This window comes from Grampus griseus, assembly GCF_964374135.1.
Source record: "Grampus griseus genome assembly, chromosome: 19".
Classification (NCBI taxonomy): Eukaryota; Metazoa; Chordata; class Mammalia; order Artiodactyla; family Delphinidae; genus Grampus; species Grampus griseus.
Genome location: NC_139013.1, coordinates 9,548,390 through 9,573,668, shown reverse-complemented (window position 1 = coordinate 9,573,668; position 25,279 = coordinate 9,548,390). Strand labels below are relative to the sequence as shown.

Genomic DNA, 25,279 nt, shown 5'->3' with positions numbered 1-25,279 from the left:
AAAAGAAGTAGTTGGGGAAAAAATTGTCTCTGGGATCTGACCCCTCCTCCCCACTCACCTCCCACCTGGACTGCTGTAGTCATGTCTTCCCTGCATCCACGCTCACCCTCTGATTGCTAAAAGGATCCTATTAAAATCGAACTCAGATCCCATCCGTCCTCTGCTCAGACCCTCCAGTGAGTCCCATCCACTCAGAGTAAAGCCAAAGCGTTTGTGGTGGCCCACAGGCCCTGCACGATCTGCCCCCTTCCCACCACCTTCTCGGCCCTCAGTCTCCACTCGGTCTCACTGTTCAGCCACACTGGCTTCCTCGATGCTCATCAAACAGGCCAGGCGCACACTCACCTCAGGGTCTTCACACCTGTGGAAACTTCGGGCTAGAAAGCTCCTCCCCCAGATGCCCGCACTGCGTGCTCCCTCCTCTCATATTTTCAGTGAGGTCTCCCTGGTAATCCTATCTAAACTTCACAACCGTCCCCCAAATACTCCTCCTCCTGCATCCCTGACGTTTTCTCCAGAGCAATTAGTGCTATCCAATATCTAACTTTACATTTTAACTGTTTTCTTTATTGTCTGGCTTCCCCCCATGCCAAGAACGCAAGGTCCCCTGAAGATAAAATTTTTTACTTTTTCTTCTCAGCTGTAACCATAACATCTACACAACAGCCACAACTCAGTGCCGTGCACTGACCTATCACTTTACATCCATTACTCCTCACAAAAACTTGATGAGGTAAGTGTTATTTATAGCATAAATGCATATGTAGATATACACAAAATAGGAATAATAACGATGTCTACCTCATAATAACTGGTGAGGACTTAATGCTGTGACGTTCTCAGCAGACTGCCTGGCACAAAGTGAGCGCCCATTAAATGCCACTATTATATAATACTCACTGTACAGAGGAGGAAACTGAAGCTCAGAGGGGTTAGTGACCTGCCCAAAATCATCTGGCTGAGAAGGGGACGGGGTGCGTGTGTGTGTGTGTGTGTGTGTGTGTGTGTGTGTGTGTGTGCCAGATTGGAACCCATGTCAGTCTGACTCAAGCAGCCACTTTCTAAACCACAACGCTGAGACACATCACAGTGCTTGGGAGAAAGACAGAGGCAGGAAACAGGCACCAGCTCTGGGAATCCCGAACGCAGGATTTGAGTCAGCCTCTGGCACTAACTCCACGAGTGACCTCAGCAATTCCCCTCTGCTCTCAGGCTTCAGTTTTCTCTTCTATAAACTGGGGGAAGTCATTTCCCCTCCCTGACATGGGGACAAAAAAGAGTGTGAGGCTCAAATGAGAGAGCTTATATGGAAGCACTTCAGAAACTGTAATCCAACACTTCTCCATTCTAAGATCTGCAGCTCTGGCAGAGGACCGACCAAACACCAAAAGACCAAGAATTCCAAGCCCTGGAAAGCAAATTTTAAGCATCCAAACTTGTAAGGAAAAAAAGTGTGCTCCCTGTAACCATTTGGCCTTTGCGCATGCTCCTCCTTCGCCCTCAACATCATCCCTGTCCCCGTGTTGTCTGGTGAGACTCTCCTCACCCTTCAGTTCCCAGCCCAGAGGTCTCCTCTGCCAGGAAGCCCTCCCTGAACCCCATGTCAGGTCAGGCGTCCAGTGGGATCCCCCATGCAAGCTCTGCCCACTCTGGGTCGTCACCTTGAAGGATGGGTCTGTCCCCACCTGACTGTGAGTTCCTTGGGGGCAGAGACTGGGGCTAGCTTGATTCCTGCTGTTTCACCATCACTGCCCAGCACAAGGCCAGGTACAAAGCAGACGCTCAGTAAACACTAACTAAATGAAGTAACAGATGGATTACTGGTGGTTCCCTGACCCAGCAAATTACGTTAAATTTCCATACTTTGTGCTCCCACAGGCCCACAGCACATAGATCGCCTTTTGACAGTAGCTCATAGTTTGAATGTTTACTATGCCCTTCAGATCTCAGCTCAGGCAGCCCTCGTCTAGACAGCCTTCCTGACCCCACGCCCCCGGGTCAGGAGGTCTTTCTGAGATCTGGAGTTCACACCGTCCTGACCACTCTGGGGTGACAGTGATGGGTCATAAATGTGGCTCCCAGCCCAGAAAAAGCCAGCATGGTCTGTCTACTGAATGAATGGACGAACAAATACGGAGTATGGGTGGATTAATGAATAGATGGACAAATGTTCACTCTAGTTAAAATTACTCCTTTAGCCGGATTCCCAGGTCACGCCCCCAGACCCCAGACTTCGCCCCGAGCCACGCCTCTACCCAGGCCTATTTCCCGGAGTACAACTGGGGCAAACCAATGAATGTCCTAAACGGATGATACATAAGCACCTCTCAACTCCCAGGACGGGAGGGAAACTGAGGCACGAGGTGGAGTCTTCAGAGCGAACCCTCCCACGGATAGTCTGGCAAACGACCCCACTTGGTCAAATGACCGGAGCTCCGGTCTCCCCCGGCTCCTCTCAGCCCTGGAATGCCCCGCCAAAAATCGCTCCCATTCCCCAGGTTATTGGTCCGTCTAGACGTCAGTCTCCACGCGCTCTTTTCCTCTATTGGCTAGTATTCCCAACTCAAGCGCGGGCGCCCTGCCCCGCCCTTAACCCCATGCCCTTTCTTACTATTGGGCTACCCGCATGCCCCTCTCCCAGGGACCATCCCTACTGGCTGAAAGACTTTGCCGGTTCGGGTTGTGATTGGTCATGAACAGAAGTCCACCTCCTGAGCAACCACCTGAAAGGGGTTAGAGAATGGGAAGGTTGGAGGGACGTGGGGTCAGACTCACGCTGAGCTGGCGGGAGGCAGATATAGGTCTTGAAGAACTCGCTTCGGCGGGCGGCTTCCTTAATGCGGTTGGCAAGCGGCTTGCTGACCTGCCGGATGCCCAGGTATAGCAGCTTCGCCATAGGGAAGGCGCCCACCACCATCTTGGCGGTTGCAAGGGGCATGCGCAACCTTGCTGACTGGGAGGGGCGCCTCCGATCTCTCCCTCCTCCCCCGCCCGCTCGTCGCTGTGCGTGCCTACGTACGTGCGTACGCCCTATTGGGAACTGCAGGGGCGCTCCGTGACGACACCACGTCAACGCTGACGCTCCGACGTCCGTTCCGATGAGTATGCAAATATACGGCGAAAGTAAGTGTCAGAGGGTGGTGCCGTTAAACGGCAGCTCGCGGAGCTTGCGTGGGTTCCCACGCCGGCTTCGGCTGACGTCACCGCCCTCCTCCGTGACGTCACACACCTGGGTGGCATCTCCAAAGGAGGAGTCTTAATTAGTCCTAATTAGGGCTAACGAGTCCCAAATGCACCTTTCCCCCCCGCCCCCGCAGTTTAGAGCTCTCACTGGGCGTAAGAAACTGTCCAGGTAGTCATACAGACCTGGATTGGGAACCCAGCTCCACTGTTTACTTGCTGTGTGTGACGAGTGACTTAACCTCTCTGGGCATCAGTATTCCCATCTACAAAATGGGAATCATAAGAACACTTACACCTTGGGACTTTCCTGGTGGTGCAGTGGTTAAGAATCTGCTTGCCAATGTAGGGGATATGGGTTCAAGCCCTGGTCTGGGAAGATCCCACATGCCGCGGAGCAGCTAAGCCCGTGCGCCGCAACTACTGAGCCTGCGCTCTAGACCCTGCGAGCCACAACTACTGAGCCCGTGTGCCACAACTACTGAAGCTCGCGCACTCTAGGGCCCATGCTCCACAAGAGAAGGCACCGCAATGAGAAACCCGGGCGCCGCACGGAAGAGTAGGCCTGCTCACCGCAAGCAGAGAAAGCCCCTGCGCAGCAACGAAGACCCAGCACAGCCAAAACTAAATAAATAAATTTACTAAAAAAAAAAAAAAAAACACTTACCTTATTGGGTTGTTGTAAGCCTTGCATGCAAATTTTGAATATAAAAACATAGTGAACTATGTTAAGAGCTTAGAATGGTGCCAATCACCCAATAAACAGCCCTTATTACTATACAGGTATTAGCATTATTATTGCTAACTCCAGCATGAGGACGCATTTCATCTCCAGAAGCAGCTAATCCAACCATTTCCCAAGTAACTGACAAACTGAGACCCAAAGAGGGGCCAGGAGAGTGGCACAAGTTCCCTCAGCCAGCAGAGGTTGATAGCCCAGCATCTTGGCTAATAAACTATACCGTTCTCAAGCAGCCGCACTTCCTCCATTGGGGGGCAAGTGTCCCTAGGGAGCTGGCTCAAGAAGGAGTTTAAGGAAGTGTCCCAGACTGTCATCCTTTACCCAGCAGGGAGCAAAATCATATAAACAAGGTCAAGAAGAGGTTGAGAGAAATTTCTGGATGGTGGAGTGCTGATGGGTAATTGAGAGATTCTCGAAGAGGCAGAGGAAGAGGGGAAGTGCAAGGAACAGAGAAGCTGTGTACAGGAGGAAACATTCAGGACACAGAGTTGGGGGACCCAGGGCTTTACTTGGCATCCTCTCGGACTCCCTGAGTGTCCTTTGTCACTTTCCTGGCCCTGATGGACTTCCATTTCTCCATCTGTAATGATGATACTGACATGTGTGAACCTCGATATTCTAAATTACTAAGAATGCCAAGACTCCATAAAAACAACTTCTCCCCAGGACCCTTTCTGGGCTAAAGATGTTAAGGAGCTTGGGACCATTCAAGGTCCATCATCCACTAGGGACCTCCCCCCCCATTTTACTGACTGACCAACTGGAGCCAGAGGATGACAAGGGTTTATCCAGAGTTCCAGAGGTAATCAAGATGGAACTGAGGCTGGGGTTTCTTGAGTCCCAGCCCAGAGTCTTCTCCTGATCCCTGGGGGTGTTAGCCTGGGGCCTAAGGACCTACTCGGGGTGGGGGTGGGGCGCTGAGGTTCCACATGATGGGTTTAGGAAGCTTCCAAACTTGTACATGACTTTTTTGTTTATAATTCACTATTGTTTCCTCAGCTCCTAGAACAATGTTTGGCACATAGTAGGTGCTCAATAAATATTTATTGAATGGGAATGAGCATTTGGTGGAGGGGTAGCATGCAGGCTTTCATCTGATTCCCTGAGGGGACTGTGTTCAGAAAGCTTCTGTTCCCCTACATCTCCATCCCAGTAGCTTTATAGCAGTGAGACAGGGTGGGAAAACTACCAGCCCTCCCTCACCGCCCAATCCCAGGCCTCCCTCTTTTCTCTTCCCCACAACACCGAAGACCCAACTTCCTGCATCTCAGTGACCCACCCCTCCTCCTGCAAAACTATTTTCCTCATTAAGTTCATTTTTTTTCTCACTCCCCTCCTCCCTCCTCTTTCTTTCTCTGAGAAGGGTTTCCAGGAAACTCTTCTGGGAACCTCTGGGGCAATGGTGTGTGTGTGTGTGTGTGTGTGTGTGTGTGTGTGTGTGTGTGTGTGTGTGTGTGTGTGTGTGTGTGTGTGTGTGTGTGTGTGTGTGTGTGTGTGTGTGTGTGTGTGTGTGTGTGTGTGTGTGTGTGTGTGTGTGTGTGTCGAGGCCTGTCCAGACCTGTGTGTTTCCTCCTGCTCTCCAGCCTAGTTCTAGAAGGACAGCCATTCCTGGTTGACCCCTGAGGGCCAGGGGAGGGAGGGGAACACCATCAGCCAGGACAGCAGCCTTGGCCACTCTGGGGCCTGGGAACAGAGGCAGAGACAGGGAGGGGAGAGGGAGCCCAGGATGGCCCCAACGTTGACTCACTGGCTGTGTGACCCTGGGCTAATCACTTGGCCTCTTCGGTGACGGCCTTTGAGTAGGGCCTGGGATCATTCCCAGACGTCCTTCCAGTTCAGGTCCCCTGGTCACCCTTTTCCCAGGATGGGCAAGGGGCTTGAGTTACACAATCCCACCGGCCCTTGTGCTTCTTCCATCATCGAATTCCTTCAAGATAAATCCCAAAGCTGACACCGATCCTTCCCCACTCCACCACCACCCACCCCCGACCCCAGTCCAGCCATCAGCATCTCCTGCCTGGGCTCCTGGCTTCCGCCCTTACTTCCCATATTCTGTTCCCCACTCAGCAGCCAGGGAATCCTGTTAACATTTAAGCCAAATCCCAATCCTTCTCTGCTAAGAGCCCCTCTGTAGCTCCCATTTCTCTTGGAATAAAAGGCAAAGTCCTCACGTGGATTCACAAAGCTCTGTAATATGGGCCCCTGTTCCTGGCCTGTCTCAATTCCATTCCTCACATCCTCCCGCCTCTGGTTCCCGCCACACCGCTGTGTGTGCTTGCTGGCCCTCAAACGCAGGCAGTCTCTTACTCCATGTTTTGCACTTGCTGTTCTCTCGGCCTGCAGCGCTCTTCCATCTGACCCCTTTCCTCCTTCAGGTCGTTTCTCAAATGCCCCCTTCTCCGTGAGCCCTCCCCGACCTCCTTATCTAGATCAGACTCCACATCACTCTCTGTCCCCTCAGTCAGCTTTATTTTTCCCCATTACCCTTATCGATTCCAAATGTGATGTTTATCTCTATTCATTTACTGTGAGCTCCGTGAGGGCGGGGCCTAGGCTGTCTTGGTCACTGTTTTGTCCCCAGCTGCCGGCCAGCACAGGGCTGGGCAGAGGGTAGGTATAAACAAATCTCCCTTGAATGAATGAATAAATAGCCTTCTCTTGTCCGCAGCCCCCTTCCCAAGCCTGCCCTGCTCCCTGCTCCACCGGCCCGTCTGCTGATCGCCCTTCATTTGATCCTGCTCCCTCCTCCTCAGTCCTGACCTGGAGAATGCTGTTTACCTTGAAACTCTGAAACGCTCTGTCCTGCTCGCTCTCTCCCCTGTAGGACCGGGGGCTTCTCAAAGGCAAAAGGGACCACTCAGCATTCGGTGAGTTTCTTCTTCCACCTTCCCCGTGAGTCACAGACTTTTACCCCCTTGTTGAAAGTAATCCTAACTTTTTTGTCTTTACCTTCCGGAAAGGTAATCTACTGGTCCCCTCCTCTAGGAGGCACTTCCTGACGCCCAGACCGGGTCTGATGCCTTCTTGGGTTCCCCCAGCCCCTGGGCTCCCCGTCTGAGCCCTGCCCACTCTGGGTCATCACTATCCAGGGACAGATCTGTCTCCCCCAGTGGAGTGGGAGCCATGAGGGCAGGGCCAGCACTGTCATTTGTCACCGCTGGGTCACTAGCACCACCCAGCGCAGGGCTAGGCACAGTTCCACTGAATTGTTAGGGGGTCATGGTGGAGGACGATGGTTGACCAGTGACACATCAACCTCACTATTTTCCTATTTTCTTACATGCTTATGGAAATTAGCATAGCCTCATTTACATACAATTTGCATACACCGGACCAGGAGGGAAGGGAGGGTGGGGTTAGTATGGAGGAGTGGGGGCTCTGCACGACACGGGGTTCACTGTGCCGGCAGCAGCATCTTCAGCTGCACCTGGTCCCTCTGGGAGGGCTGAGCGGCCACCCAGCTGGCTGCCATGGCCTTGGCCACGCTGTTCCTCTTGGAAGTGAGTGGGGTCTCCAGGGTGAGCGAGACGTTGGCCATCTCCTGGGGTTTGTCACTGGCCAGAAAGCGGAGCAGGTTGTGCAGGGCCTTGGCCACGTGACTGCGGGCGCCCTCGTTGACGAGGCAGTAGAGGATGGGGTCAGCCACACAGTTGAGGCTGGTGAAGGCCAGTGAGCTGTGGTACGCCGAGAACACACGTTCCTCGAAGCCACAGTCCCAGGGGTGGCGCAGGTAGACGGCGCTGCGGGAGAGCAGGAGCACGTGGTAGGGCGCAAAGCAGACCAGCACGATGGCAATGAGGCTGAGGGCCAGCCTCTTGATCTTGGCCTTCTCCTGGCGCTCGGTGGACACGCTGCCCCGCACAGCCCGCAGGATGCCACGGTAGGAGAGCAGCATGAGGGCCCACGGGAACAGGAAGCCCACGAAGACCCGGTAGAGGTTCATCCAGGCCACCCAGCCCTCCATGGGGAACTTCTCGAAGCAGAAGGTGTGGTTGTAACGGTCGCGGAAGAGCTCATCGTGGAACAGGGGCGCCGAGTTGGCTCCCAGCTCTGTGGCCCAGACCACGGAGCTCACGGCCACGGCCGTCTTGACGCGCCGCAGGCGGGTGAACCGCAGTGGGTGGGCCACGGCCAGGTAGCGGTCCACAGAGATGCAGCAGAGGAAGGCGATGCTGATGTAGATGTTGGTATAAAAGATGAACCCGAAGAGCTTGCAGGAGCTGGGGCCGTGGATCCAGTTGTCGTGGTGCAGGAAGTAGTCCACCCACAGCGGCAGCGTGCAGATGTACAGCAGGTCAGCGATGCTGAGGTTCATCAAGTACACACCCAGCTCGTTGTGTTGCCGCACCTGGCGGTAGGCGGCCCACAGGGCCAGACAGTTGGTGGGCAGTCCCACGCCGATGACAAAGATGTAGAGGGAGGGCGGGAAGAGGTGGTCCACGAGGGAGTCCACGTGGCAGCCCTCCCACGTGCGGTTGCCCATCCTCGGCACTGAGGCTTTCGAGATGCTTCCCCTGGCCCACGGGGGCTGTGGGGCCATGGGTGGCGGGAGGCCATCAGGCCCCCTGAGCCCCCTCCTCGGAGGCTCAGGGGAACATGGTGGGAGGCAGTCCACAGTGAAGAGATGAGGCTGACCACGAATCGTGGGCCAGGCTGGGCAGGGAAGGATAGAGCTTGAGAGGGAAAAGTTGGAGGAGGGATAGAATTATGACAAGAGGGAGGTCTGGGGGATGGCAGGATTCACAAAGATCTTTGTCAAGGAGGTTTTATGAACCCAATCAGAGCATAAGTGGAGGAGTATTGGGGTCACACAAAATTGACTGAGGGGGCTGTTTATAGAGGAGCTGAAGGCATCAGTGGGCAGTGGCGAGAGAGAGAGATTTGCGGAGGATGTAGAAGGTAAGCGTGGCCATGCTGAAGTAACGGTGGGGTGGAAATGTATGGAATAGTGTTGAGATAGGATAGTCTACAGTTAGGGAGTGTTGAAAAGACCAGGCAAGATGGATGGGGGTGCTAGCATTTCCTAGGACCCCAGTAAGAAATAAGGAAATAAGTAAGTAAACAGTGAGGAGAAGATTATGGAAAAGGAGGTGTCCTGTGAGGGATGAAAGAGAGGAAGGGCTCGGTCTGGGGAATGTGGGAAGGGTTTTTAAGAAACAGGAAGGAGGTGAGTAAGGGCTAGATCAGAGCAGGGTTACTAATACAGGGAATTTAAAGGGGACAAGGACGGGGCTCCTGCTTGGTCCTGGTGGGAGCTGAGCAGTTGACATGAGGTGGCCCCGCCTCACAGTTCAAAGCTGATTTTGCAGCACCTGTGGGGAGAGAAGACTGCAGTGAGAGGAGTCATAGACCACCCCCTTCTCCCCACACCCCTTTTGCCCTGACTCCAGTGGGCTGCAGAGGGTGGGGACCCTAACGATGCCTAATTGGGCCCCACTCTAAGCAACGGATCTCTGAAAACACAGATTTGAGATGCCAGATATATTTTTTCCCTAACAGATGTTAAAATAAAGATCCAGGGGCTTCCCTGGTGGCGCAGTGGTTGAGAGTCCGCCTGCAGATGTAGGGGACACGGGTTCGTGCCCCGGTCTGGGAAGATCCCACATGCCGCGGAGCGGCTGCGCCTGTGAGCCATGGCCGCTGAGCCTGCGCGTCCAGAGCCTGTGCTCCGCAACGGGAGAGGCCACAACAGTGAGAGGCCCGCGTACCGCAAAAAAATAAAAATAAAGATCCAACTCAGATTTTAAAACTTTCTTCCAGAAACCATGTAAAACTTGCACAAGTATCATATCATGCTGTGGGAAATGGAGAACTAGTCTCAACTCTCATGTTATAGACAGGGAGACTGGGCCCAGAGAGGCTGCGTCACTCCCCTCAAGGATGCACAGCAAGGCAGTGACAGAACCGGGCTAGAACCAGCCCTCCTGCTCCTAACCCAGGGCAACCCATTTTTGACTATAATGATGACGGTGGTGATAATAACAGCTAAAGTTTATTAAGTCCTACTACATAGCAGACCCTGTCTTAAGCACTTTTATGGGTATGAATTTTGAAATTTCAAGAATCCTATGAGGAATAGGGTTATTCCCCCTGTTAGACAAACTGAGGCACAGAGAGGTTCAGAGACCTGTCCAAGGTCCTGATAGCGGGAGAGGGGAAAGCTCGGCTTCCTCCAGTCTGCACTTCAGTTTTCACCCAAGAATAACTGGACAGAAGAGGGCCCTGGGCTGACAGCCCAGGGAAGCATAGCTGCAGGGGGCTGGGGGGGGGGGCGGGGCGGGGAAGGGCTGAGAGGAGGAGATGCTGGACTCGGCTGAGGTCGGGAGCAAGGGGGAGCCCTGGGGGCAGTGCCAGCAGTCCCCTCCCTCAGAGACTGCCCCCTTCATTGTCTCTCCCCACTCCCCTCCGACTTTCCCGAGTGAGAGTCTTGGGCCCCAGTCTCCTGGTCCTGCGGAGACCTTTAAGGACAGGGCAAAGGACAATCTTGGACCAAGCCCCGGACCACTGTCAACCCCCAGAGAGGTGGGGAGCGAAGTCCTGAATTAGAGGCACCTTCAGAGCCACTCCATCCAAGGGTTTGCATCAGTTTAGTTTTTAGGCTGTGAAACCACTTTAAAAAAAAAAAAAGAGAGACATCTCAGCTGGAAACCCCATCTAAGACCGTGACAGAAGAAGCTGCTCTGTGCTCTAGAAAAAAATGAGGTGGCGGGAAGAAGGCCACCTCTGAAGCATCCCTAGGACACACTTTGAAAACCACTGGTTGAGTCGATTGGACAGATGAGGAAACCAAGGCCCAGAGAGGGGAAGGGAGGAGCCCAAAGGTACACAGCAGGTACATGGGAACCTCCCAGATGCCTGAGCATCTTCTCATGGGAAAGGCCACTTGGCTCTCCCCACCTCCACACTAAATCCTGAATCCATGTATGTCTCTAAAACCCCTGCTTCTGCCCGCTCTGCTCAGCCATCGCCACTGGCTTGGACTTTGCAGTAGCCTGCTCACGGCTTTCCTGGCCACTCTGACTTCCCTCAACTCACTTCCCACGTGGCAGCCAGAAAGGTCTCTCTAACATGTAAATCAGCTCTTGTCACTTCTCTGCCTGAAACTCTCCAATAGCTTCCCAGTGGACTTGGGGTGAAATCCCAAATCCTCACCCCAGGTGACAAGGCATTGCCTGACCAGCCTGGGCAACCTAGCTGACTTTCTTGCCCACCTCCCCTCCCCCACCTCAGCAGCCTCAAGGCTGGACCTTCTTTTTTTGAGGTCCAGCCTCAAGGCTGGACCTCAAGGCTGGACCTTTTTTTTGACGCTGCATTGGCAGCGTCAAAACCTTTGTTCTGGGCTTCCCTGGTGCCGCAGTGGTTAGGAAACCGCCTGCCAATGCAGGGGACACGGGTTCGAGCCCTGGTTCGGGAGGATCCCACATGCCGCGGAGCAACTAAGCCCGTGTGCCACAACTACTGAGCCGGCGTGCCACAACTACTGAAGCCCACGTGCCTAGAGCCTGTGCTCCACAACAAGAGAAGCCACCGCGAGGAGAAGCCCGCGCACCGCGAGGAGAGAAAGCCCACGCGCAGCAACGAAGACCCAACGCAGCCAAAACAAAACAAAACAAAACCTTTGTTCTTCCTTCAGACTTACTTACGACTAGCTCCCTCACCTCCTTCACGTCCTCAGGGAAGCCCTCTGGACCCAGAGTCCTGACCACCCATTCCCAGGGCTCTCTCCTCACATCACTTTGCATCTTGTTTGTGTCTGTCTGTCTATCTAGAACGGACATTCCAGGAGGGCAGGGACCTTGTGCTGACTGCTGTATCGCCAGCGCCCAGGACAGGCCCGGCATACAGTAGGCACTCAAGAAATGTCTTTGGACTGAGGGAACAGGCATTGGTCAGCCCCTCCTCCAACACAGGCTCCTGCTCACCTTGAGGCGGCACCACCCCCGACTTCAAGCTCAAGCGAGCCCCTGCAGGGACCCAGAGAAGGAGGCGTGGAGGGAAAAAGTGAAAAGGGTAGGATCTATCTGCTGCACAATTGACTTTGAAAGATCAGGGCTGAGTCCCACTTAGTAAGTCCTCCCCGCTCTCGGGTCCTCCATGACTGAAGAGCTGCCCTCACCTCAGACTCACAGAGACTCCTGGATCCTGTGGAGATGGGACAGAGGTGGCTTGCTCCTGGCTGGAACAGTGCAATCCGGTCCCTACCTTTGAACTGAAACCGCCCGCCCAGAGCAAATCACTCAAAACACCTCTCTCGGGCTTCCCTGGTGGCGCAGTGGTTAAGAATCCGCCTGCCAATGTGGAGGACATGGGTTCGAGCCTTGGTCCGGGAAGATCCCACATGCCGCGGAGCAACTAAGCCCGTGCGCCACAACTACTGAGCCTGAGCTCTAGAACCTGCGAGCCACAGCTACTGGAGCCCGCGAGCCACAACTACTGAAGCCCGCGCGCCTAGAGCTCGTGCTCCGCAACAAAGAGCAGCCCCCGCTCAACGCAACTAGAGAAAGCCCGCGCGCAGCAACGAAGACCCAACGCGGCCAAAACTAAATAAGTAAATAAATTTATGTTAAAAAACAAAACAAAAACCCAAACACCTCTCTCCCCTCTGTCTGCCCTGAGTCTCTCCTTCCTCCTGTAACACTGAGGGAATTACTTCTTCAGGAGCCTCAGTTTCCCCTTCTATAGAAAGGGGGGGGTGGGCACAACTTTTATACTAGTCACATCCCAGATATGAAAATCCTTGGGACCTCCCTGGCAGTCTAGTGCTTAAGACTCTGCGCTTCCACTGCAGGGGGCCCAGGTTTGACCCTGTGCCTAGGATCCTGCATGCTGCGCGGCTTGGCCAAAAAAAAAAAAAGAAGAAGAAAAAAAGAAAATATCAATTCTATATAAACTCTTCCAGAAAACTGAAGAGGATGAAACATCTCCGAACTTATTCACAGGGAACTATGGATACATTCAATATCCTGTGATAAACCATAATGGAAAACAATATTTAAAAAAAAGAATGTCTATATGTGTATAACTGAGTCAGTTTGCTGTACAGCAGAGATTGGCACAATATTGTAAATCAACTATACTTCAATAAAAAACAAAATTAATTAAAAAAAAGAAAATCCTTGGTAGAGGTGATATCATCTATAAATTGTGCAGTATTTGAACAATTATTACTATTCCACAGGCACTGGGGAGCTGACACAAGAATGAACCAGTTCATAATGGGAGGAGGCACTGAGAGCTGGGAGTTCCCTTTGCCCCACCCTCTCAAGAACCCCTGGGTTCAGCTGAGGCTGGGGTGGGTACACAGGCATGAGACTGATTTCCTGCAGCCAAAGGAAATACACTTCCCATTGCTAATTTCCTCGAGGGGGAACCAGTTGGCTGCCTACCCCTCCCTCCTCCCATCCCTCCTCCTCAACCCATCTGTTTCTTGGGGGATGCTGGGCATGGGGGAGGGGCATTCAACCCTCTCTTGTCCCCCACCTGAGATCTGCCCACCACCAAACCCCCGAAAGACAGCGCGGAATGGCAGACTCTTAGAACTCCACAGTGCAACAGGCCTATATGTCACAACATATAGGGGCACGAGGCTCTTTCTGACCCTTGCCTGATACAGGTGGGGAAACTGAGGCCTAGAGCCACAAAGCAGTTGTCTTAAGTCACATGGTGTGTCAAGACTGCATAGATCTGTCATTCTTAACTAAAAAGCTTCCCCTTACCTGAATGCTTTCTCTCTTCACCCCCTGCATTCCCGTAATTCTTCTCAAGTCTTTCCGGGGTTCTCAGCCCCCGTTAAGAATCTGCTGAGGGACTTCCCTGGTGGCGCAGCGGATAAGACTCTGCGTTCCCAACACAGGGGGCCCAGGTTCGATCCCTGGTCGGGGAACTAGATCCCACATGCATGCCGCAACTAAGAGTTTGCATGCCGCAACTAAGGAGCCCACATGCCGCAACTAAGGAGCCAGAAAGCCGCAACTAAGGAGCCCGCCTGCTGCAACTAACACCCCATGCAACCAAATAAATAAATATTAGAAAAAAAAAGAATCTGCTGCAAGATCCACGGACTCTCACCACAAGAAAGCAAATGACCTCAGCGTCTTGGGTGCCCCTCCATCACCTGACTCCCTTGCCCAGCCCCCTGGAGCCAAGACCCTGTTGGGCTGGGATCTAAGTTGCCTCCCTTACTCAGGCTTTGTGTCTGGGACGTCAATCCCCAAATCTCACAGTGCCCACAAGAAGCTCCCCAGTGCCACAGGCCTCCCTCGTGGTCCCTGCGGGCCCCTCCCAGAGGGGCAGGGAAGAGAGATAAGCTGAGAATGTGGAGCGATAGTGGGGAGACAGGAAGGACTGTCAGACCACTGCCCCCACTTTGCACCTCAGCTGCGCAAGCCAGATAAGTCCCTGGGCCCTGGCAGCCACCTCTAAGTCCAGCAAGGCTGAAGGACTGCGGGCGGGGGGCGGTGAAAGGACAAGATGGAGAGGTAATAGAGCCCACAGCCCCTCACTCACCAGTCTTGTGAGAATAGAGCCACAGCCCACAGCCCCTCACTCACCAGTCTTGTCCTAGAAGCCTCCAGGTCGCCTCTCTCAACCCCCACTTCCCTCCTCTGAGGGTTCCTGCTCCCCTGACAGCCCCGGGGGACCAGCCAGCTCCGGTCTGCTCATTAGGGGACGAAATGTGATCACCAAGCCTCGCTCCCCACCTGGTGTCCTGGCGGCTGGCCGGCGGAAACTGGGGGACAGTCCGGCCACCGTGACCGCTCAGCTGGGCCTCAGTTTCCCCAGTTCTACCGAAGGGGTCCCCATCCCTCCACACACCCCCACACCATCCAAAAGGGACACCAGAGTCCTTGACTCTACTCCTCTGATGTTCTAGAATGCAAGGTTCTCAAATCCTCAGGTTCTATTGTTAGTCCAGTTCCTGGTTTACTGTTCTATTATTATAACATTCTAGAGCGTTACCTTTCTTCCATTCTATTGTTATTATCATGGTGGCTTTCCATGCCCTTCTCCTTCTAAGTTTCCAACATCCCAGCGTCTCACATTCCAAGATTCTCAAGTTCTATTGTTAGAACGCTCTATGATATTTTTTAACATTCTATAACTTTCAGAATCTATTATTGGTTCTCAGTGATTACTATCTTTGCTGAACAAACACTAATATGTATTTCCCTTTTCTTTTTTACAGAAATGGGAACATACTCTACATACCGTAAACCTCACTTCCTTTTTCCTCCCTATCTAATCTGTTTTGTTTTTTTTAACATTCTAGCAGCCTAAAGTTCTAAGATTATGCAGAATTCTAAGATACTAAGGATTCAATGGGGGAGGGGTAGTCACCACATTCACCTGGTCCCTAAATTCTCACCCCCCTGGGGGGGACATTCGGAGCCCAGGCTGCCTCCCAGGGAGCCTTGCCACGTCCCTCCCTGCTCGCTCACACCAGCTGAGTTATTATTTGTCTAGACACAAACCAAATTATAGGCCCTGTCCTATGGGAGCAGTGGGCTTCATGGGGAGGGTCAGGAGACAAAATCAGGCGGGAGTTAATCTCTGCACTACCCCCCTCCCCTTCCCCTCACTTCCCTCCTTCTCTGAAACTCCACCCCTTCCACCCAAACCAACTCTTGTCCCCTCTCCTTCTCCAACACCGTGGTTTTAGAAATATTTTCTCTCCTCTGCCTCTAAAAGGCTCCCTCCTGGGTTCCAGCCATTCACACTCACCTTGGCATTCTTCCCTCCTGCCTATGAAGACCTCCTGCCCCACAGGAATCCGACTTAGTGGCAGCGAAAGAAGCCAGATCTTTGGACTGCGGCTTCAGTGGAACTGGAGTCCCAACCTTAGCCTGAAACTGACTCACTGCGGGGACTTCTACTCTTGGGCCTCAGTTTCCCCATCTGTAAAATAGGGGGCTTGGTCTAGCTATCTCTGCAAGCACTTTCAAGCTCTCGGCTGTGCGCGAACACTGAAAACTGCCAAGATTCCAACACCAAGCTTTTTGGATTGAAGGATTCAAATACCCTAAGGACCTTTAATTTGAAGGTTTGAGCATTCCTGGTCCCCCTCTCTGATCATTCTCACTTACTTGGGTCCTTTCATTCAAAGACTTCACAGGCAAGACTTCCTGATTCTATGATTCCCAGAGTTCTGGAGCCCCTCCCCCATCAGCCTCTCTCATTTTCTACTACTGGATGCCCCACCACCAGAAAGGAAAACCTCCCCAACCTCACCCCAAACCTGAAGTCAAGCTCAACCACAGAGACAGAGTTGTGAGGGGCCCTTGGTGAGTTCAGAAAGAGTGGGGCTGGTGATGGGCCCTGGTGGGGGGCGGTGGGGATGTGGCCCCCATCAACTAACTCCATCTGTGCCCGCAAGAAACTCCCCTAGCGCATGTCCCGCCTGAGTACACAACACACGTCCCACAACCGAAATTCCAGAGCTGTCCTTCAGCGTGCTTGGAGGTGGGGGGTGTCCAGCTCAAGGAGGGGGGGATGAAGCCAAGGCAGGAAGGAGTTAACGGGTGACCCAGCCAAATCCTGGAAGGGAGGAAGTGGGGGAGGAAGTTTACCCCCCAGCCAGGAATTCCTGAAATTGGAGGGTGGGGTGGGTGCAACCTCCAGAGCAGTGGGGTGACTGTTAAGGGGGAGGCGGGGTCACAGGGGCGCTCAGAGTCCACCTGCCCCAGGTGGCTACCCTACTGCCCCCTGCCCCACTCCCAAGCAGCTCCTCGGCCCAGGTGAAAGTGGGAATTTGCGAGGATTTGGAATGAGATGATGACGGGGTGAAGTTCCCAGAACCGGGTCTAAGATACAGAGAGACAGCGACAGAGGAATACCGAGAGACACAGACAGGAAGGGAAAGGGCAAAGAGATGCCCAGAGACGGGGAGATGGAAGCAGAGAGATCCACAGAAACTGAGAGTTCACCAAGACACAGGGATGGAGGCAGAGTGAGAGAGCGACGGAGAGGCAGAGATAAAGAAATCGACAGAGACATCCGGAGATGGAGAAGGAGAGACACACCCAGAGGGAGAGGGACCGCAGATCCAGAGAGACATCAGAGACAGACGGAGAGATGGAGACACACCCAGAGACAAAGTCAGACGCCGGGAAGAGCCAGCCCCAGAGAGGGGCGGGGACGGAGACGGCGCGGGAGACTGAGGCAGCGGACGGACGCGGGGACGAGCAGTCCCCGGCGGCCGCAGGACCGGCGCGGGCAGGGGAGGGACCGGCGGCTACCTGCGCGTGACGGCTGGACGGGGCAGGTGGCGTCTCTCTCCGCGGCTGGGAGAGCCGGGCTCCAAGGCGGCGCAGGAACCCGGCGGCGACTTCTACTGGCCCCCGGGCCAGAGCCGCCAGCCGAGGCCCCGCCCCGGCCCGGCCGGGCCCGCCCCCATTAACCCCTCCTTTGTCGCTCCCCCTTAACCCCTTTGAGCCTTCACCCCGCTAAAGAGATGGAGAGAGGGCTGTGAGATGGAGAGATGGAGAGAGGGCTGTGTCTTCCAGCCCTGGGGAAATCTCACCTGCTGCTGGAATACACCCCAGTCCTTCAACATCACCATCCTGGAGACCCCCACCTCATTAACCCCTTTGGTTACCGTGCCTCCAGTCCCGCGCTCCTAGATCATGCCCTCAGCTGGGGGTGGGGAGGGGGAAGGGGGGTCCCTCGTTGAGCTGAACGATTTCCTCCTTTCGGAGACCCCAGTCCCAAGTCATTAACTTTCTGATCATTGCATGCCCCCTTCCCCAAGGGAGAGAACGAGGGGTCTGTTAGTTCCCCCTGCCCATGGTCAGCGCCAGCCCTGGAAGGTATCCTGGGGTTTCCAGCTCCAGCCCTGCCTCTTGGCGAGACTTAGGCTGGTGACCTCTCTGTGCCTCAGTTTCCTCTTCTGATAACGTGGTCTCTCACAGTCCCTTTGTCATGGGGATGTCATACTATCAAGTCTATAAAACATGACCCACCCACCCGCCCCCGCCCCCGCCCCCGCCATCGCCATGATCCCCTACCTCCTGCTTTATTTGCTTTTCCCCATAGAACTTGTCACCATCCAACATTCTACGTATTTCACCTTTTTTTTTTTTTTTTTTTGCGGTACGCGAGCCTCTCACTGTTGTGGCCTCTCCCGTTGCGGAGCACAGGCTCCGGACGCGCAGGCTCCGGACGCGCAGGCTCAGCGGCCAAGGCTCACGGGCCCAGCCGCTCCGCAGCACGTGGGATCTTCCCGGACCGGGGCACTAACCCGTGTCCTCTGCATCGGCAGGCGGACTCTCAACCACTGCGCCACCAGGGAAGCCCCACTTTTTTTTTTTTTCTAATTATCTGCCTCCCCACTAGGAGGAGTGTCATTTTTGTGTTTAGTTAGTTTACTACAAGACAGGCGTTCCATACATGTTATTTTCAGAGAGTAAATACACGAATGATAAGTGCTTCAAAACTATTTGCTGATTATTATCATCACGTTCTTCATAAATTGGTCGTGAGAATTCATTCTTGGGCAAAGCACTTTGGACCGACCTGGGATGTAGCACTCAAAGATGGGCTTGCAAATTCTTTTTTATTTATTTTGAAAATAAAAATTAAAATGCTTGGACCTTAAGAGAGCAGTACAACGAGTTGTGATAAACAGATACGCCCATGTGACTAATCACCCAAATTAAGACATAAACATTTCCATCACCTGAGAACATTGTTTTTTTGCCCATTTCCAGGGCATACTCACACCCTACTTCACCCCCAGAGGCAACTCCATGCCTTTCTGTTTTTCTTTTCCTTTTTTTTTAAACTGGAAATTAGTGTTGCCTGTTCCAGAGCTTCACAGAAATGTAATGAAACACTTCTGTTTTGTTTAAGGTAGCTATTATAATCATTCACCATGTGGCCTTGGACAAATGACTTCACCTCTCTGAACCATATTACCACCTTCCTCTCAGGGCTCTTGAGGGAAACAGAAAGTGAGAGAGTTAACCAAGGACCCAAGTGACCCAAGTGACCTGCAATACACACAGGAGTAAAAGTTTTTTCCTTCCACCCTCCTTCAAGGGGACAGACAGAGACACTCCAGTGGAAGTGTCACGAAGGTTTTAGCCCCCTCCCCACAAATAACCCAATATAAATCTTATCAGCTTCAAGACAAGCCCTCCTGTCAGCCCCTTGGCCATCCCAAGCTCATCCTATGGAGAAATTCTGGAGTGCACTGGTGGGCGAGGGTCCCCTTCTCTCCTGGGCTCACCCTAAGTCTATGTGATTCAGTTAGGGTCCTGGCAGGAAACAGGTAGCCATTCAAAGAGTTTAAGTGGGGGGAAATTCCCTGGCGGTCCAGTGGTTAGGACTCAGCGCTTTCACTGCCGAGGGCCCAGGTTCAGTCCCTGGTCAGGGAACTAAGATCCCCACAAGCCACGTGCGTGGTGCGGTCAAAAAAAAAAAAAAGAATTTAAGTGAGAACATTTATGAAGGGAAGGTTTAGAGAGGTTGGCAGGGTGAAATAACCCACAAAATGTGGGGCAACGCCAGGGAACCAGCTGGAGCCAGAAGCAAGCCATTACCACGCTTCAGGCAGAAAGCTGAAGTTTGGAGTGGAGACCATAGGAGCTGTAGCTCTAGGTAGAGGAACACAGCCACTGCCAGAACTGCAGGGATGCAGGGAGGGGCCCGGAAAATAAATACTCCAACCTCTCCCTCTCTACTTACCTTCAGATTCCCTGTCAGTGCCTGTAACGGGGAGAAGCCAACCAGAAGGCAGAGGGCAAGGGACTCCCGTGGATGGAGCCCACACAGGGCAGTCTCCCAGGGCCCAGAGCAGGAGGAGAAAGGCTGAGGGTGACCCTGGGGTACACAGTGGAGAATTACCAGCACTATTCTCCCAGAACTTTCTAGGCACATTTTTCCATGCAGGTCTGAGGCTGGGCACAAGGGGGTGACAGAGCACCAAGAGACCCAATGAAAGGGATGCTTAGCGCTGGACCACTTACTTCCCCAGAACTTGGACATTAGGGAAGGGTCAAAAGCTGGAGGACAGGAAACAAGACTTTGATCCCATAGATCTGAAACCTGGAGGTCTGGAGGGCTGATGTGATTGCTGGACTGTGCCGGCTGAATAGGAGTTCCCTGGGTGGACAAGTTCAGAAAGGGTGTACCAGCGGGGAGGGAAGAGCATGTGCAGAGGCTCAGAGACATGAAATGTCACAAGGAAGGGCAAGTATTGGTGATTCAAGTGGCTGGATATAAGAGATGGGGACAGGAGAGGATGTTGGCTTAAAAAGGAAGAATCAGGGACTTCCCTGGTAGCACAGTGGTTAAGAATCCGCCTGCCAATGCAGGGGACACGCGTTCGAGCCCTGGACAGGGAAGATCCCACATGCCGCGGAGCAACTAAACCCGTGCACCAAAACTACTGACCCGGCGCTCTAGAGGCCATGAGCCACAACTACTGAGCCACGTGCCACAACTACTGAAGCCCACATGCCTAGAGCCTGTGCTCTGCAACAAGAGAAGTCACTGCAATGAGAAGCCCGTGCACTGCAACGAAGAGTAGCCCCTGCTGGCTGCAACTAGAGAAAGCCCATGCGCAGCAACGAAGACCCAACACAGCCAAAAATAAATTTAAAAAAAAAGAGGAAGGATCAGAAATGATTGAAAAATAAAGACAGCTAACATTTAATGACCACTTACTGCATTCCAAGTACCATTCTAAGCACTTTATGTGAATAACTCATTTCATCCTCAAAATAACCATATGCAGAGGCACCGTTTTACAGATGTGGCCTAGATGGGTAAGTGGAAATGCTGGACTCCCAACAGTGGAGCTCTAGTCTCTACCTGCTGTTATGCCACTTCTTGGGGGTGGGAAATTAGGGTTGAGGAGTTTGAACTTTGATCCTCTTCATCTAACACACTTTCAACTGTTTCACACACACATACCCACACACACCACTCTTACATTCATTCAGTAAACACTCCCTGAGCCCTTGCTTCTGTACCTGGCCCTGGGCTAGGCAGTGTTGGGGACACGGCAGTGACCACAACAGCCCTGGCCCTTCTCTCCCAGGGCTGGCAGTCAGTGAGGGGGAGACAGATCTGTCCCTGACAGTCATACCTCAGAGTGGTCAAGGCTGGAACGGGGGTCCAGGGGGCTGCTGGAGCCTAGAGGGGGCCTTGTCACAGTTTGTTGGGGGAATAGGAGGAAGGAGGGAGCTGTCAGAACTGCCACTTGGAACACTCCCCTCACTTTACCTGGTTCATTCCTTACTCATCCTTCAATAGGCAGGTCTGTGGTCCCCTCCAGGAAGCCCTCCCTGATACCCACTTGGCCTTCCTTTGCCCACTTATGGTCATCATTGTCTAAGGATGGGTCTGCCTTCCCCACCGGACTGAGTCCCTTGAGGGCAGGGCTGGGGCTGTCTCAGTCACCACTCTGCCCAGCACTGCCCAGCTCAGGCTCTGGCCTAGAGTAAAATGTTTCTTACATATATTGAATGAATTCATTCATTGATTAATCAACATTTGTGTTTGTTGAGCATTTACTGCATGCCAGAAACTGTGCTAGGCCCTGAGAATACAGTCTTAAAAGCCAAAATCCTCATCCTCGTGGGCAATTGATTAGTGAATGATTGACTTCTGGTCATATTAATTGAGATCTCTGGCCAGAAATGTGGAGGGGATGAAACGCTTTGATATGATTGAACACCCTCCCCTTCCTAGAATTTCACGTTTGGCTCTGGGGGCTGTCACTTCTGAAGGATATTGACATTTGGAGAGTTATAGCTTAGGCAGCTGTTCCTGGAGACACGTGGACAATCCTCCTTGCTGGTCAAAGAGGGATTTGCAGGTTTCTCCTGCAGTAATTTTTCCTTCCCTTGGGAATTAATGGCCTTGATAAACTGTCACTCTGAAACTGCAAGGCTCTGAGCCTTCCATCCCAAGAGATCATCTGTACGGTTCAGACAAGGAAAAGAAACACAAGTGTGTAATGTTCTACAAAATTCTATGCATTGCTCTGTCTAGAGAAATCCTATAGATTTGTTACCTTATTATAGTTCTATTAGTGCAGTGGTTCTCAAAGTGTGGTCCTTGGAGCATCTGGGAACTCTCTGGAAATGCAAATTCTTGGGCCCCACCCAGATTGATGGAATTAGGAACCCTGGATGGGGAATTGGGAGGAGGTGCATTTTCATTATAACAAACCCTACAGATGATTCTACTACTGCTCCTTCAAGTGTAAGAACTACTGAACTCGAGAATAGTGGGGGGAAATGTCAGTGCTTCAAACATAAAAGAAAGAGAGAGAGAGAAGAGAGAGAGAGGTAATTATATAGCATCACCATAAATTATCTTGCCTACCAAAGATAAAGGAATCAGAACAATTCAATCCCTACTCCTTCTGGACAGTCACAGTTAATATTCAGCTGGTTCACACTGATAGGGCTGTATCATTTGTTAAAATACTGAAATGCTTTCATACCAGGCAGTAAAGAGTCATTAACAAGAGCAGACTTCTCCTCCTTGTCTTAAGGCAATAGTTGGGGCTGCAAAACTTGATGCTTCTGCTGGGCTAGTTCTAGGCACCCCACTTGACTTTATGATTCCTCATCCAGCACATCACTACTGACTAAAAGCACACAATGATTTCAGCCAGCCAGCCAACCTCTTCTGAAGTTGTTACCCTCTCTCTCTCCTACCTCTATTCACCACTGCAGCACTCTGAATCCTGCCACTTCTCTGGCCCCAACAGAAGAAAGGAAACCTCAATTGTCTTACCTTGATTGGGGAACTTTCTGTACCTCTTGCAGGTTTATTAGAGACTCCCATTGAGAACGCTGACCTATTATGTTTTAATTGATGATCATTCCTGTAATGATTAATTTTATGCACCAACTTGACTGGGCCATGAAGTGCCCAGATATTTGGTCAAACATTCTGGGTGCTCTGGATGAGCTGAACATTTAAATTGGGAAACTGAGTAAGGCAGATTGCCCTCCCCAATGTGGGTGGGCCTCACCCAATCAGTTGAAGGCCTGCATGGAACAAAAAAGGCTGACCTTTCCCCGAGTAAGAGAGACTATCTTCTGCTCAACTGCCTTTGAACGGGAACACTGGCTTTTTCCTACCTTCTAGATTCAAACTGAAACATTGGTTCTTTCTGTGTCTCGAGTCTGCCGGCATTCAGACCAGAACTGCACCTCTGCCTCTCCTGGATCTCCAGCTTGCCGACTCAGCCAGCAGATCTTAGGACTTGTCAGTTTCCATAATTGAATGAGCCAATTCCTTATAATATATACATCCCACTGGTTCTGTTTCTCTGGCGTTTTCTCTAATACAATACTTCAAAACTGAAAATAGAGGTATCCTATCACTAATTTAAGGTCTCCTTTAGAATACAGTCCCATACCTGAGGTACGAACAGCCCAGATGGCAGACCTCATTGAGCTTATTAGGGTTTGTTAACTAGCTAAAGACCAGAGAGCAAACATACATATATACAGACAGCAGGTATACTTTGGGAATATTTTGGAAACAAAAGGGAGTTTCTAACCTTTGCTGGAACCCCCTTGGAAAAAATCTATACACGTCATAAAACTGCATAGACACACACACACATATACACACACGCATACAAGCAGGAGGGCATGTAAAAATGGTGAAATCTGAATAAGGTCTGTCGATTCACCAGTGTCAGTTTCCAAGTTTGGTATTGTGCTATAGTTATACAGGATGTTACCATTGGGGGAAACTGGATGAAGGATATAGAGGACCTCTCTGTACTATGTTGGCAACTTCCCCTGAGACTATAATTATTTCAAAACTGTTTAATTAAAACCACACACACACATGTTCCTCAAAAAGTTAAATACAGAATTACCATATGGCTCAGCAATTCTACTCCTAGGTATATACCCAAGAGAAATGAAAACATATGTCCAAATAGAAACTTGTATATAAATGTTTATCACAGCCTTATTTGCAATAGCAAACGATGGACACAACCCAAACTTCCATCATGGGTGAATGCCTAACACCAAACTATGAGTGATAACAAAATGGTTGTTGTTTTAAGCCATTAAGTTTTGGAATGCTTTGTTCTGAAGCAATAGATACTGGGAATAGGGGTCTTCAAACTCCCAGAAACATTATTGACCCTGCCCTCCAGGGTGTCACCCACCTTGACATAAATATGCTGAGGTTGCTGGTAGCTTCCGTCTCCTGCTTGAGTGTTTTCCCATCCCCCTTCCTTTGGGAGAACTCCCCCACCCATTCTGCGAGGTTTAGGTGGCGTTGTCAGTCCCAGGTACACTAACCCCTTCCTAAGCAAAAAGATGAGCACGTGACCCAGGCCTGGCCGATCAGATGACTCCACTCCCTAGGCCATGGAGATTGGCCACATGATCCAAGGTGAGCCAATCAGATTACACCTGAAGACGCTTGAGTGGTATGAGAGAAAGACTTCCTCTGGCTTTGTTACCATGTGGCCTGGCAGAATGCCTGCAGCCACAGCGTCTGTGTTCTCAACAGTGTAAAAATAATCAGCTAACATTTGTAGAGAGCTTGCTATGTGCCAGGCACTGTCCTAAGCTTTTGCGTCTATTTAACTCATTGTCACAGCACCCCTATGGGGCAGGTGCTATTATTAACTTCTATTTTATACATTGGGAAACTGAGGCCTTGAGAAGCTTAAGAAACCCGCTCAAGGGGAGAAGCCAGATCCAAGAGTTCATACTCTATGATTCCATCTATTTAAAGCAAAGGTGAGCAAACTACCACTGTGGACCAAACCCTATCTACCGCCTGTCTTTGTACGGCTCGTCAGCTAAGATGATTTTCACATTTTTAAGTGGTTCCCCCAAAATCAAAACAATAGTATTTCATGACACGCAAAAATGTTGAGAAACTCAAGTTTCAGTATCCATAGTTTTATTTGAACACAGCCAAGCTCATTCACACCTGCACCGTCTGTGACTGCTTTCACACGTCAGAGTTAGCTGGGATAGAGACTGAGTGGTTCATAAAATCTAAAATATTTACTATATGGCCCTTTCCGGAAACAGTCTGCTGATCTCTGATTTAAAGTACAAAACTGGGTAAAACTGTTTTATGGTGTGAGAAGTAGGATAGCAATTACTGGCGAGGGCCGGGCAGTGGTGCGCAATGGCTAGGAAGGGGCACAAGGACGCTTTCTGGGGCCTGGGGATGTTCTACTTCTTCATCTGGGAGCTGGCTGCATGGATGGGATCAGTTTGTGATTATACGTTTATGATGAGCGTACTTCTCTGCATGTAGCATACATCAATACAAAGTTAAAGTTAAAAATTTGCTCAAAGTTAGATACTACACTGAGAAATCACCAAAAGGAAAACCCCAATCACATCT

General features: G+C 51.7%; 2 protein-coding genes across 2 annotated transcripts in view; both read right to left on the bottom strand.

The window, feature by feature from the left end:
• Positions 1 to 2,956, bottom strand: part of OPA3 (outer mitochondrial membrane lipid metabolism regulator OPA3) — a 39,062-nt gene extending 36,106 nt beyond the window's left edge. The window contains exon 1 of the mRNA XM_082676056.1: positions 2,776 to 2,956. Coding sequence (XP_082532182.1) covers positions 2,776 to 2,938 — 163 coding nt within the window. The 5' untranslated portion in view covers positions 2,939 to 2,956. The remainder of the gene's footprint in view (positions 1 to 2,775) is intronic.
• A 4,334-nt stretch (positions 2,957 to 7,290) lies between these two features.
• On the bottom strand, positions 7,291 to 17,240 carry GPR4 (G protein-coupled receptor 4). Its single transcript, XM_082676055.1, has 2 exons — positions 17,158 to 17,240; positions 7,291 to 9,234 (listed from the first exon to the last, which is right to left on the bottom strand). Exon 2 carries the CDS (start codon positions 8,460 to 8,462, stop codon positions 7,317 to 7,319), a length of 1,146 nt encoding a protein of 381 aa, XP_082532181.1. The 5' UTR covers positions 8,463 to 9,234; positions 17,158 to 17,240; the 3' UTR covers positions 7,291 to 7,316.
• Between the last annotated feature and the right edge of the window lie 8,039 nt (positions 17,241 to 25,279).

Excerpts from the sequence above, each read along its gene's own strand:
- GPR4 (XM_082676055.1), bottom strand. The coding sequence starts at position 8,462 with ATGGCCCCACAGCCCCCGTGGGCCAGGGGAAGCATCTCGAAAGCCTCA.